The sequence below is a fragment of the Sardina pilchardus genome, chromosome 16 (genome assembly GCF_963854185.1).
Source record: "Sardina pilchardus chromosome 16, fSarPil1.1, whole genome shotgun sequence".
NCBI lineage: Eukaryota > Metazoa > Chordata > Actinopteri > Clupeiformes > Clupeidae > Sardina > Sardina pilchardus.
The window spans coordinates 20,001,663-20,014,162 of record NC_085009.1 but is presented as its reverse complement, the minus strand read 5'-3'; the positions used below and the strand labels follow the sequence as shown (position 1 = coordinate 20,014,162).

General features: G+C 41.3%; 2 protein-coding genes across 4 annotated transcripts in view; one reads left to right on the top strand and one right to left on the bottom strand.

Moving 5' to 3' along the window:
* The window catches only part of LOC134059396 (serine/threonine-protein phosphatase PP1-beta catalytic subunit), a 39,630-nt gene extending 39,606 nt beyond the window's left edge, over nucleotides 1-24 (top strand). Inside the window, exon 8 of the mRNA XM_062515766.1 lies at nucleotides 1-24. This exon is cut by the window's left edge and continues 822 nt beyond it. The gene's annotated coding sequence lies outside the window, so the exon portion shown is untranslated.
* A 920-nt stretch (nucleotides 25-944) lies between these two features.
* Nucleotides 945-12,500, bottom strand: part of LOC134059393 (equilibrative nucleoside transporter 2) — a 30,095-nt gene continuing 18,539 nt past the window's right edge. For all 3 annotated transcript variants that reach the window (XM_062515762.1, XM_062515763.1, XM_062515761.1), the window contains exons 9-13: nucleotides 11,451-11,623; nucleotides 9,068-9,170; nucleotides 7,408-7,493; nucleotides 6,020-6,219; nucleotides 945-5,553 (exon numbers count right to left, since the gene is read on the bottom strand). In XM_062515762.1, coding sequence (XP_062371746.1) covers nucleotides 5,442-5,553; nucleotides 6,020-6,219; nucleotides 7,408-7,493; nucleotides 9,068-9,170; nucleotides 11,451-11,623 — 674 coding nt within the window. In that variant the 3' untranslated portion in view covers nucleotides 945-5,441. The remainder of the gene's footprint in view (nucleotides 5,554-6,019; nucleotides 6,220-7,407; nucleotides 7,494-9,067; nucleotides 9,171-11,450; nucleotides 11,624-12,500) is intronic.

Genomic DNA, 12,500 nt, shown 5'->3' with positions numbered 1-12,500 from the left:
AATAAACTTGGGGATTAAAACATTTATTTTCTCTCTCAAGAGTCTTTTTCGTGGACACGACTTCTTGCAGTGTTGTTTTTAACCCTTAAAAGCCGGTATGATACAGGAACATTGGAAATTGAACGTTCTAAAGGAATATCAGGGTTCATTGAATTCAACGTGGAATTTTAGAACCTTAGATTGTTGAGGAAAATAATCTTCTGTTAGAACGTTGAAAACTCCCCTGCTGAAGGTTAAGGGACAGAATGAATGTGTCTTTGGATTTAGCTAGCTTCCAGTGTGCTTCCACTGTGGCCTTGTAAGGACAAAGATATTGCCAGGAAGTAGCAATGTGAAATGGTGTCAAGACTAAGACCAAGCGCATTTTACTCTTAAACATGTACAGTAAGCCTACAGTACATAATCCATGCTTTTTGCCTCTGGTTATTTCTTGTTCTTCAGTTAGAGATATCATGTGTCATTGATCATTTTTGATGCTACAGTATTTATCAAGTGCTGCAGTCGCTACATTGTGCTACCATTGCAATTATAGTACAACAACAGTATGGTGAGTTAGTCTGAATCCCATCTCTTCATAAATGAAAAGTACCCTGAGTGAGTATGATGCAACCAGGCCCACTATAAAAATATGTTTTGTCCTGGAACATAGTGCATTAAAGTCCCACCAGCTGTTGAAAGGCAAAGTTCTTCGAATCCAGAGGAGAAAAACATACACAGAATGATCAGTGTTTGTTTTTAGATACCATCCACAAATGATATCTCCTACATAAATGCACTACAGGTGTTCATGTCCCAGGTTCGGATTGCCTAGGGTTCAGTACATTCCAGACATGAGCTGTAATTCCCAAGAGCCACCGTATACTTTGGTTAAGTGCTTCCCACAGTATAACAACATACCAACCACTGTTGTTGTTCACATTATAGAACTGTCAAAACAAGACACACTGTTTACAAAACTAATTTAATTTAAACATCAGGAACAAAAGTATTTTTACAGTATCATCAATTTTGACTGATCATTTCATACACCTCTCAGCAAAAGCAAAAACATACACAAAGAACTTGCTCCCTTATTGATGCCAAGGTAATGCAACCACAAATCAATTGCACAATCAATTCTTCTTGATTGAGCACATGCGCCACCCTGTGGAAAACTCTCCCTGTTGCAACCAGTGAACAGCCCATTTGTTGTTGGTCAATAAAACTCATTCTACATGTCAACATTGTAATAGCAGTCTCCTGATGGGAAAGGCTCTTTTTTCCAATTTATTTCCCTTTTTTTAACCAAAAAAAAAAAAGATAAACTAAAAAAGACGCCATCTTTAGTTGGAACAGCAGATGGCAGCTGATGCCAGATCAGCTCTGGGTCTCTGATCTGAACCAGAGTTGCTCCAAAATAAACTGCCATTGTGCTGTACATCCCCAGTGTGTGTGTGTTGTCTGAGTGGGTGTATTATTCATGTGGAATTTGCCTTACTCAAGTTCTTGAATGAGCCTTGTTCAGTCAGTCTTGAACAGTCCTACCACCTATCTGTGCCAAACATCCATTTAAACCAGCACAACTCTTCGGCTAGGTACAGTAGAGCAGCTAATTGATGAGATCACCTGTGCCACAGTAAGTGTGCAGGTAGAACCAACACGATTGACATTCATGACTTTTACTCTGTGAAGCTGGAGTTTTCCCACCTCTGGCGAGAGGATGGCAGATTTAACAGCCAATCTCCTACTCAAGTTCTGTCTGGGAGACAGGCTCTCCTCACAGAAAGGAAATTCTGAGTTATCAAGGTGCTTGTGTCGAGTAAAAACTGGATCTCTTGCTTGCCCAAAGCCAGATCTCCTCATCCCTCACTCCCATGTTTTCCTTGAGAAGGTTTTTGTTGCAGTTGACTGCTCCCAAATATATATATAAAAAAAATGCATTTAAGAATCACTTTAAACAATGTTATCTCCAGTCCCTCTCTGTGTGGCTATCTGGACAGCACAGTGTTCCTTTATTTGTGTAAACAATTCACATCTACCGATTTTAGACAAAGTTCAGTCATCATTATTCAAATCAACAAAGGACAAGAGTTGCCTACAGTTACTATTCAGGGGATGTTGGTATGTCTGCTAACTATTTGTTACCGATTCTGTGTAACTAGCCTAACCGATCTTTTAGTATATCCTATGATGTAGAAATAAATAAGATAAAAAAAATGATATGTACAAAAAAAATAGAAAATGAAACCCCAAAGCTGACATATGCATCAATATCAATAATTAAAAAAAAACACAACTAAAACACTCTTAAACCATGATTTAAGTGAGAAACCCATAGAAACCTAGTACACACACACACACATGAATTCTGAAAAGGAAAAAAAAACAAAAACATCATGTTAAACAAAGCTCATGTTTTTTTAGCACAAAAATATTCACATTTGTGGTCCTAAGATATGCTGTCCAAATGTAAACTCATTTGGTGGCCTATGTGTGATGATGCATCATGGAAAACAGACACTAGCTCCAGCATGGCACTCTGATAAGGTTAGCCAAGCCTACATAAGCCATCCTGACAAGGGTCTCATAGAAATGTTTGGTGCGTGTTAAACAGCATAACAGTTGGCACTTTAAATAATGGTGACAGACACGCCACCAGTATACATGTAGTTTTTTAGAAAAAAAAAAACTGCCACAATCACACTGTCTTTGTTGAGAAGACATGCTATTGCCATCTTGTCTCACCGATTTAGTAGCACAATAGTTGGGGACCTGTGCTGTGCCAATAGCTGACTTTAGTGCCAGAAGTGGTCTATATAGATCCTGACAAAGTTAGGATCTGACACAGGCCAGATCAGGGCCTTAATGGTTGTGGCCATCAGCAGCTGTGATGGGAATGCATGGAGGTCTATTTGACTGGACACTCTGAAAACAAAATGGCTGCGCACATATCTGTTACAGAGAAGACACAGAATTCATGATGTACAGTAACTAAGCAACTTCCTTCTCATACTACTCAAAGTTGTTCTTAATTTTAGTCACTTTCAGGAATAATAATAATAATTAATAAAAACCCATCCCAATATCACACTAACTGCTTTTTTGACATAAAACCACACACACACACACACACACACGTTTGTGCATAGATATTTTAAGTTTAGCCACTGCTTTTCCCTCCATGTGGGAATTTGAAACGGAGGGAAGATTTCCCGCTCTAGCAGAGTTGAAGCTGTCTGGAATGTGACCAACCCACTCCACTTCCTACTTAGATAAGGAGTCACACATCATCTTGTCAGGTGAGTCACGTACACAAAGACCACACACACACAAACACACACATTAACAGATACCCACACATAGACAGACGCTTCCTCGAAGGACCACTGCAAATGATTGCACTGTCTACTAACCATTCAAATGAGTTTCCTCTTTAAACTCTCACAAACACTGACAGACACAAACACTCTCCCCGATGCAGCAGTTCAGGCATTTCTCAAATGCGTCAGATAAAGGACCCACTTCACATTTAGTGTCCTTAGTACAATGCACTTAGATAAAGATATAAGCATACAATGTAGGTTCCTCATCAACCATAACCTTGTTCTGACACCAAGCATGCTAGCTGTATTTGTATACTGTACTTTGTGCACTGTACTTGTATGCAAAAAGAGAAAGTATTATACATCATAGCACATCATAGCTGAGGACAGTTCACATAAAGTCAGGACCCCTTCCACTGGGATACTTGGTTGCTGAGTAGTCCACTTGGTCTACTTAAGGCTACCTTACACTGACAAGATTTGTGAAAGATTTGTGAAAGGTTGTAGTCTTTTAATTAATGCCCCTCATTCAAGCTTTAATCAAAAGACTACAATCTTTCAGGAATCTTTCCCAAATCCTGTCAGCATAAGATAGGCTTTAGTCAATTAGCCTATTTAGTTGGTGGGTTGTCAGTGTTCTTCAACTTCTCTAAAGTTCTTGGTTTCCACTGACTTCTGTTTTTTTCCTTTGTGGTTCTTTACAGCAGTTCTTTAGAAAAATCAGATGATTCACATGATAATAATGTGTTAAGTAACATCAGACTTTAACTTACAAAAAGGATTTAAGAACATCTAAAAAAAAGTTCAACAAGCTCTCTCATAATCTACAATCATTTTGTTCAGACAATGCAGTCTGGTCTGTCAAGTCAATATGCCATGGGTGACAAAACATTAAATGGCTTCCTAATGAAATTACATCCCTTTGAGTTGAAATCTCTTTCCTATTCTTCACTTCTAAAATAAATAAAATAAAAGTATATCGAACTGAATGAAATATCAGATGACACCTGCACTAACGTGTACCCATATTAGATGCATACCACATAATTGCATTTATGCAATTAACTGTATTTCACTATACAACTATATTTGACACCTGAGAACTACATTTCAAATTCTCCCAAAATGGTAGACATTCTGACAGTAAAATCTTCCATCTTCGTGGCAATATGTTGCATCCAAGCAGGGTGTTGACCTCAGCCCAACAACATACAGTATGTGTATTATCAGCATGTTCACGTGCATGTCCAGTAACATGTTCCTTCGTTAGCAGTGTAGTCATGCTAGTCCCAGTTTGTCACGTCTCTGCCTGAAGAAAGACGTGGTGGACACTCCCTTTGAACCCTTCCTGCAAAAAGCCACTGATCTCAAGATCAATCCCAACTGATTTTAGCAGCCAGTCCTCTGTGTTAATAATTGAGTTAACCCATACTGAACTGAAGTATGTCTCCATCACTGCAACCTATTCACTGAGTGGGACTTGATCGTGTCATGATCCAATCGAAGTAAATAGATCTGGCTCCTCTCCAGAGAACCATCAGTCGTGACCCATAAAGTCCAGGTGGTGGAGGGGAGGCGAAGCACAGCTTCTGCAGGGTACCAGCTGGTGAAAAAGACATCAAAGGATCAAAACGCGATATCGCGATAAGCGATATGAACACTTGGCCGCCACAAACCAGTTATCCTTGTGGCAAACTTTTCTGATACCTCCTGCTTAAAACCCAAAAAGCCAGACGGATCATGAAGCCCTGGTTGGTTTGTTGTTGTTGTTGTTGCTGTTGTTATTTTCGTCATTTCTATGACAGCACACATCAAATAAAGGGCCAAAAAGGCACACACCCAAAATCCCCAAAAAGGAGGACATTCGAAACCGGACACAGGAGCCAGACAAATGGTCAACCTATCTCACAAGGTCTGGGTTTGGATCGGGACCAATAAGAACTCAGTTCTGGTAAACTGGACTTTTGTGTGTAGATGATGTAGTGCTGTTGGTCAGGTGATCTGATTGGTGAAATCTGATTGGCTGGCTCCTGTCCTGAGCCACTGGAACACGGATTAGACAGGCTTGGAGGTGACGTGCCAGTGAGCTGGTAAGAGTTGGGCGGTTGACCGGGGAGTGAGGGTGAGCAGAGGGGACAACTATACGAGGAGGCGGAGGGGGAAGGAGAGGGCGGCCCCTATCGATAGACCCAGAGCCAGGAAGAAGGTCATGAGAATTCCAGCAGTCTCAGCATCCTTGGCTTCTACCAACCTGGGGAGAGAAAGAAAGAGAGAAAGAGAGTGAGAGTGAAAGAGAGAGAGAGAGAGAGAGAGAGAGAGAGAGAGAGAGAGAGAGAGAGAGAGAGAGAGAGAGGGAGAAAGAGAAGGGAAGCAAATGAATTGGATTAGATTAAATCATTTTCCTCTAGGCATATTTTTTCTGCATCTGAAAATATTTTTCTTTGCATTCTGACAACTTAATTGGTCAATTTAAATTAGAAAACTGAGTAACTGAGAACATATTAGGAAGTGCATGTGTATGTATGTGTTTGTATGTGTGAGTGTGTGTGCTTATATGTGTATATGTACAGTATATGTGTGCACACCCGGGTGTGTATGCGTGCGAGCGCACACATATGCGTGTATTTGTGTATGTGCACACCAGCATGTGTGTGTGTGTGTGTGTGTATGTGCATGAGCGTGTGTGTGTGTGTGTGTGTGTGTGTGTGTGGACTCACTGCGGTGCGTAGGACATGGTCAGGCAGACGCAGTATCCGCTGGAGAGGGAGAAGAGGAGCATGATGACGGAGAAGATGGCGTCGTTGTGGAAGAACACCGGCAGGTTGGAACGCTTCTGCACGTTACACAGCATCAGCAGCGGAATGAAGATCACCCTGGAAACCACCAGCGCCGGGAACAAGCGACTCTCTTTGGGCGGCTGAGAGGGAGAGAGAGGGAGAGAGAGAGAGAGAGAGAGAGAGAGAGAGAGAACATGAACATCTAGATATTTTGGCAGCAGAAATGTACTTAGTGTAAGTAGTGAAATTAACTAATGACTCTAATAAGCCAAATTGAAGGTGGTATCTGTTTAAAGTGCTTGCATGTTTTAGCAGAAATGTCCATTTTCAGTTTGGAACCATTTGGCACCTACAGTATGCACTGATAATGTTTCCTATCCTAAGCATATCCTATTCTGCATGCCCATAAAGCAATATGACCAGAGAAGTGATTTGAGCCGGAACGATTAGACACTTTGGTTCCTCACTGCCCGTCATCGACGCCATCCAGGGCAAGCGATGCTTGCGTAAAGCGCACAACAAGACCGTCGTCACCGCAACAACAGACTGTTCACTCCACTCCCCTCCGGGAGGTGTTTACAGGCCTCTCCGCATCCGGACCAGCGGGTTCAGCAGAAGCTTCTTCCCTGCGGCTGTCACCCTACTGACCAACTGCACCTCAGTGACAACCAACCAGCTAACCCCACTCCCCACAGACACGTCGACCATAGGGCTGCTTTGACGGTCAAAACACAATTAATTATTGATATTTCCTGCTGACATACACTGCTGCTTTTTTTGCCCTTTCTGGTTAGACGCTATAACTGCTTCTCATTGCCTCTGTACTTGTACTCTGCACAATGACAATAAAGTTGAATCTAATCTATCAGTTCCTACTAAAGTAGGGACATCCCTCTCCATCTTCAAAAAACGTCTAAAGACAAAGCTCTTCGGAGAACACTCACTGATGCGGTCATTGATGAGTGCACTCATCGATGCACTTACTACAGTACACTCATTGATGCACTTATTGTGTTTTTTGCTTATTGTTGTCAAATTGTTGTTAGAATTGCTCTTAAAAGCTTAAAAATGGCTTTTTTACCATGTTGTAAGTCGCTTTGGTTAAAAAGTGTCAGCCAAATGTAATGTTAATGTTAATGTTAACGTAATCTACGTACAGTGAATGCAATGGATTGTTTAAGTGAGGGACATGATGACACGATTGAAGATGCATGAACTTGGGGATGATTATGACACATGCTGCAGATATGAAAGAAAAAGAGACGAAGAGATAGAGAGAGAGAGAGGGGGAGAGATAGAGAGAAAAAGAGAGAGAGAGAGACACATACCCATCGCTTCAGTGTGGTAATGGTTCGGCCCAGCCAGTCCATGAGGTTGAAGAACAGGAAACAGCACACCGAGATGAAGTACTTATCTGGACACAAATACACACTCAGATCACATCACACATCAACATCCCGTTTACCAAGTATTCTCCTCACTGTCTTCTTTTCCTTTTACTGTCTTTAATGATTGCTATTTACTGAGCTGAAGTACTGTACGTCTCTGAGAGAAAACAAATCACATATTAATATCCTATTTCTTCATCTGTCTTTTTGTAAATTATCATTATATTTGTATTAAGGTGGCTTTCCTGAAGCCTGTCTGTGCCAGTAACTGCTGACATCTACTGCGTTGCCTCGTGTGTGATCCCCTGAGTCTTGCTGTTCATGTTCAGTGACAACATTTCAAACCTTTCCGTGACTTTTTCAAGGACCCTTGTTATTATTAAACTCAAACTGCGGGGGTATTTGACGTGTACAAGCACCCTCTTAGCTCATTTACAACCATCGCCTGCCTCCTGCCCACCCACACACACTCACACACACATTCAAATCCATTCACACACTCCTACACACCCATACACACAGTCGCTCTCATTGTTCGGACACAGAAGATTTGCATGCTTACTCGAGACAGTGGGCCGACCCACATTCCCACAGAGAGGCCCCGAGTCTCCTGGCTAGTCTCCACCATGCACTCTGAGGACCCAAAGGAGTCCATTGGAGTTGTAGCTAACTACGCCAAGGACACAGTAGCACATGTCAAGTGCTCACGGCAATCCAAACCTCTCTCATCGGTAGTTCCCCCTTTGGCGGAACGTGCTACTAGTTTATACTAGAGCAGGGGCGTCTGTCTATCTTCAAAAAACTCCTGAAGACCCAACTCTCCCAAGAGTACCTCATCTCCTAGCACTACTAACAACTGGAGAGTGGACATGCTTAATCTAGCACTCACCTTCTTTCCTATCTTGACTATCCCTCCTCTCCTTCCCTTGACTTCACTTCAATTGTCATTCTGTTCTATGCAAGTAGTACTTATTGCTGCACTAACACATCCTAGTCTCACTGAACCTTGATAGTTGTAAGTCGCTTTGGATACAAGTGTCAGTGAAATGACAAAATGTACATGTAAATTTAAGAGGCCCTGAAGGAGGCCATTAGCATTGGCTAACTACACCTGGGACATGATAGCACAGGTCAAAAGGCCATGCACTCTTGGTGACCTGTAGGAGGCTGCTACACCAGCAGGACAGTTCGGGCCCTTCTTCAGACACAAGACATGAAGTACACACACACAAACACACAGTTGCTACAAGTGTTTACAAACTTGCTAAATGCTAAAGGCTTTGGCAGCAGAAATGTACAAAGTGAAGTAGCGAAAATGAAGAAGGAATTTGGTGATGGAATCTGTTTGAAAGCGCCAGTACTGTATGTTTCAGTGAAAAGTAACATCAAATCCAAAGACGTACATAAACCTGCATGCTTTTGACACAATTGATACATGCTTCCTCTTTATCCCGTGACTCCACATACATTGCTAAACAGACTGGCTTTCCTTTTTAAGTAAGTTACTTTAAATAAGAGTGTCAGCTAAATGATGAAACGTAAATGTACAGATTGCCTAAACACATGAAAACGAGTGGGGAATATGTCAGCTGTGTCGTACCCCATTCTCCCCCGTACACGGACTTCACATCTACCGTCACTGCGGGAAACACGGAGAGCGTTACGGTGAAGATGAAGACAATGCAGAACGCCATGACCCAGATCTGCAAAGATAGACAGAGAAACACTTCACATATTTGTTCATCATGTTCTTACCCCCCATGTTTCTTTTGCTATTATTCGTGCAAGAGAGTTGACAGATACAGCACGCACATCCAAAAACTATGAATACTGGGTGCTAGATGCTAGGTGCAGAAGCCAAGAAAAGAACAAAGAGTCCGCAGTCCGTTCACAAGAAAACATAAAAAAAAAACGCTAAGAAGCAGATTCTGGTGCACGGACTCTTCGTTCTTTTCTTTTGGTATTATTATCAGTTATGATTGATGCAAATGTATGTTGTTATACTGTATACAGACACATTTACATACAATGCTGTGTACAATTCACAGTCATGCCTGTAAAACACAAACTGAATTGTGTTTGTTTTTGTGTGTGAGAGAGACTTTAAAGAGACAATGAGAAGAAAAATGGAGTGACACAGGAAGCTGGAAGAGAGAGAGATACAGTAGAGAGAGAGAGAGAGAGAGAGAGAGAGAGAGAGAGAGATGTGGAGAACAAGTAAATAGACCACATCATCCTGTCAACACGAAGATTCTGAACAGATTTGATGTTTGATAGCAATAGCATAACACCTATGTCAACACTGCGTGTGTGCCCAATTTCCATAACCCTGTTTGAATAGTCCTGATGCATCCTATTTGATTTAAGTCTATTTGTCTTTCCAGTACACCTTCAAAAGATGAGATCAGAGACACCGAGGGCCCGAATTCAGCGGCGAACTAGGTAGCCTAGCTACGTCCAGGCAGGGACTCTGAAATGGGCGAGACCTCTCCAGTGAAGACAAGTCAAATAAACCAATCACATGCAACCAGTGTTAAGTTCATCTATCTATCTATCAACAGTATCTATCTATCTATCTATCTATCTACAGTATCTATCTATCTATCTATCTATCTACCGTATCTATCTATCTACAGTATCTATCTATATACAGTATCTGTCTATCTATCTATCCATCCATCCATTCATCCATCCATCACTAATTAACCTTGGCCTGACTCTGCCCACTTTGTGCGTCTGATTTCACTCTGGCCACACAGACAAAGTCGTGTGATCTTCATCATGCATACCTCTTCAGTCAGGTGGGAAGTGGGATTTTTTTTTTTAAACATGCTGCTGGCATATTTTCCAGGAAATAGTCATATTTGTCATTTTCAATATTTGTCATGTTGCTGTCTATGTCATTTTTGCAGCTAAATATGGGTGTCCTTTTTCCAATAGGCCTATTAGCCTGTTTGATTTGCATTGAGCTCAATGAGCATCAAACAGGCTAATAGGCCTACTGGAAAAAGCTCCATGCCAATCTCTAGATATGGTGAAGGGTATGTGATGATGTGGGGCTATTTTAATTCCAAAAGCCAAGGGAACTTTATCAGGATGCATAATATCCTGGATCCATGAAATAGCTGGCCTTTAAAAATAAAAAACTGCCTGCCCCTATGTTAACCCTATGTGCTTAATTCCCATAGGGTTACATAGGGGGTCAAATACTTCCTTCCCCCTAGCATTTAGGAAGAACATTTATTTATTTACGATACGTTCTTCAATCACAAAGAAAATTGGTGTCCTTAGCGGTTTTATTTTTACTCATTTTTTGAATTAAGGCAATAAGATCAATTGTCAAATGATGATTTTATATTCCTCTTTTTAGGAAACTTTAGCATGGTATCAAATACATTTTCTCCTCACTGTATATATACGTACTGTAGATAGCGCATTGTCCGTTGTATATATGTCTATGCTTAAACCATAGGACTCAGGTTGAAAAATACGGCAATTCCATTTAGAAGTGTGTGGGATAAATTTGATGTTTGATGTTTCTCATTGAATTACCTGGTTTAGTATAACTTACATACTGTATATAATGAAATCTAGTTGCAATCATTTACCTTAGGAATGTTAAGATAACACCTGTGTCAGGCAAAACCCCCACTGTGGCAATGTGAGATATATATGATGGTGACCCCATGGCACACAAACACAAACATAGCTTAGGTTGAGGGGTTCCTGTAAACATTCTTATCTCTGTTAAATGCCAGGTGGTTTAAGACTCACTGATAAGTGTATCTAGTGATTTTTCATGTGTGTGTGTGTGTGACAGTGTATTAAGGGTATAAGAACTGGCTTCACCCACAGATGACTGGGCTTGTTAGTTTGACTTTCATGTAAGCTCCCGGTATCGTGAATAAACTGCAGTCTCACCCCAGTTGTCTGGGAGTAATTTTGACCACAGGTGTGAACTGGTCAGGCGTGTGGACGGCTACCTTTTTGAAGACCTCGATGACGGACAGTTTCTCCTCGTCCTGCTTGTCCGCCTCGAGTGACAGGAAGGCTTGTTGGCTTTCGCTGGACGACGGCGTGGCATCCATGCTGCCGTTATTCAGAGGGGAGCCGTTGGCGTGACCGTTGGCTTTTCCATTAGCTTTGCCGTTCTCTTCTGAAATCAGAATCAGAATCAGAATCAGAATCAGAATCAGAAAAACTTTATTGTCTGACGTACATGACAGAAAGACTTGAAGTAGGAAAGTGACTAGTGCAATCAGTTCAGTAAAGTGTAAAAAAATATATATATATATATATAAATAATCCATATGCAATGACTATCTAATAGAAGGGGGCAGCAGGGGTTATCATTGTTGGTTCAATATTTTGATGGCAGTGGGAATAAATGAGTTTTTGTAGGTGTTTTTCCTGAAGGAGGGGACTCTGTACCGGCGGCCTGATGGGAGTAACGGGAAAGGCTTATGCAGGGGATGGCTGGGATCTGATGTTGTAAATCGTTAAAGAAATAGAACCACCAAAGTGATGAGGGACGAATGGAACAGGACAGACCACAGCAACATAGCCACAGCAGTCATGATGTCATCACCCTTGAAGCATGGCACAATGTACTTCTAGTTCACTTAGTCTATTTTACTAACCTACCTACTTAAAAAAAAAAAAAATGTATTCTGAGAAAGTAATAATAGGCAGGATGTTTTTTTTTTCTTTTTCAGACACAGTCACTATCCCCTTTAATGATTAAAATAGCATTCACACATGTTGGATGAGCCATGTACAGTATGTATTGTATTCTAGTCTTCATACTGTACCTTATAGTGACCCTTCACAACAACATTACATTGTCCATAGTCTATAGTCTGACCAATGAAGGCACCCGTTTACAGTGTAACAGCATAACACCGGCATTCCAAAAATACAGACTCAGCTGTCAGCTGTCAGCTGTCTAAGCCTTTGTGACCTGAAATGCCCGTCTTGTCGTAATCTCTGAAGTTACAGCACACTGTATAAACCAAGGAATAAAGGACATTGGC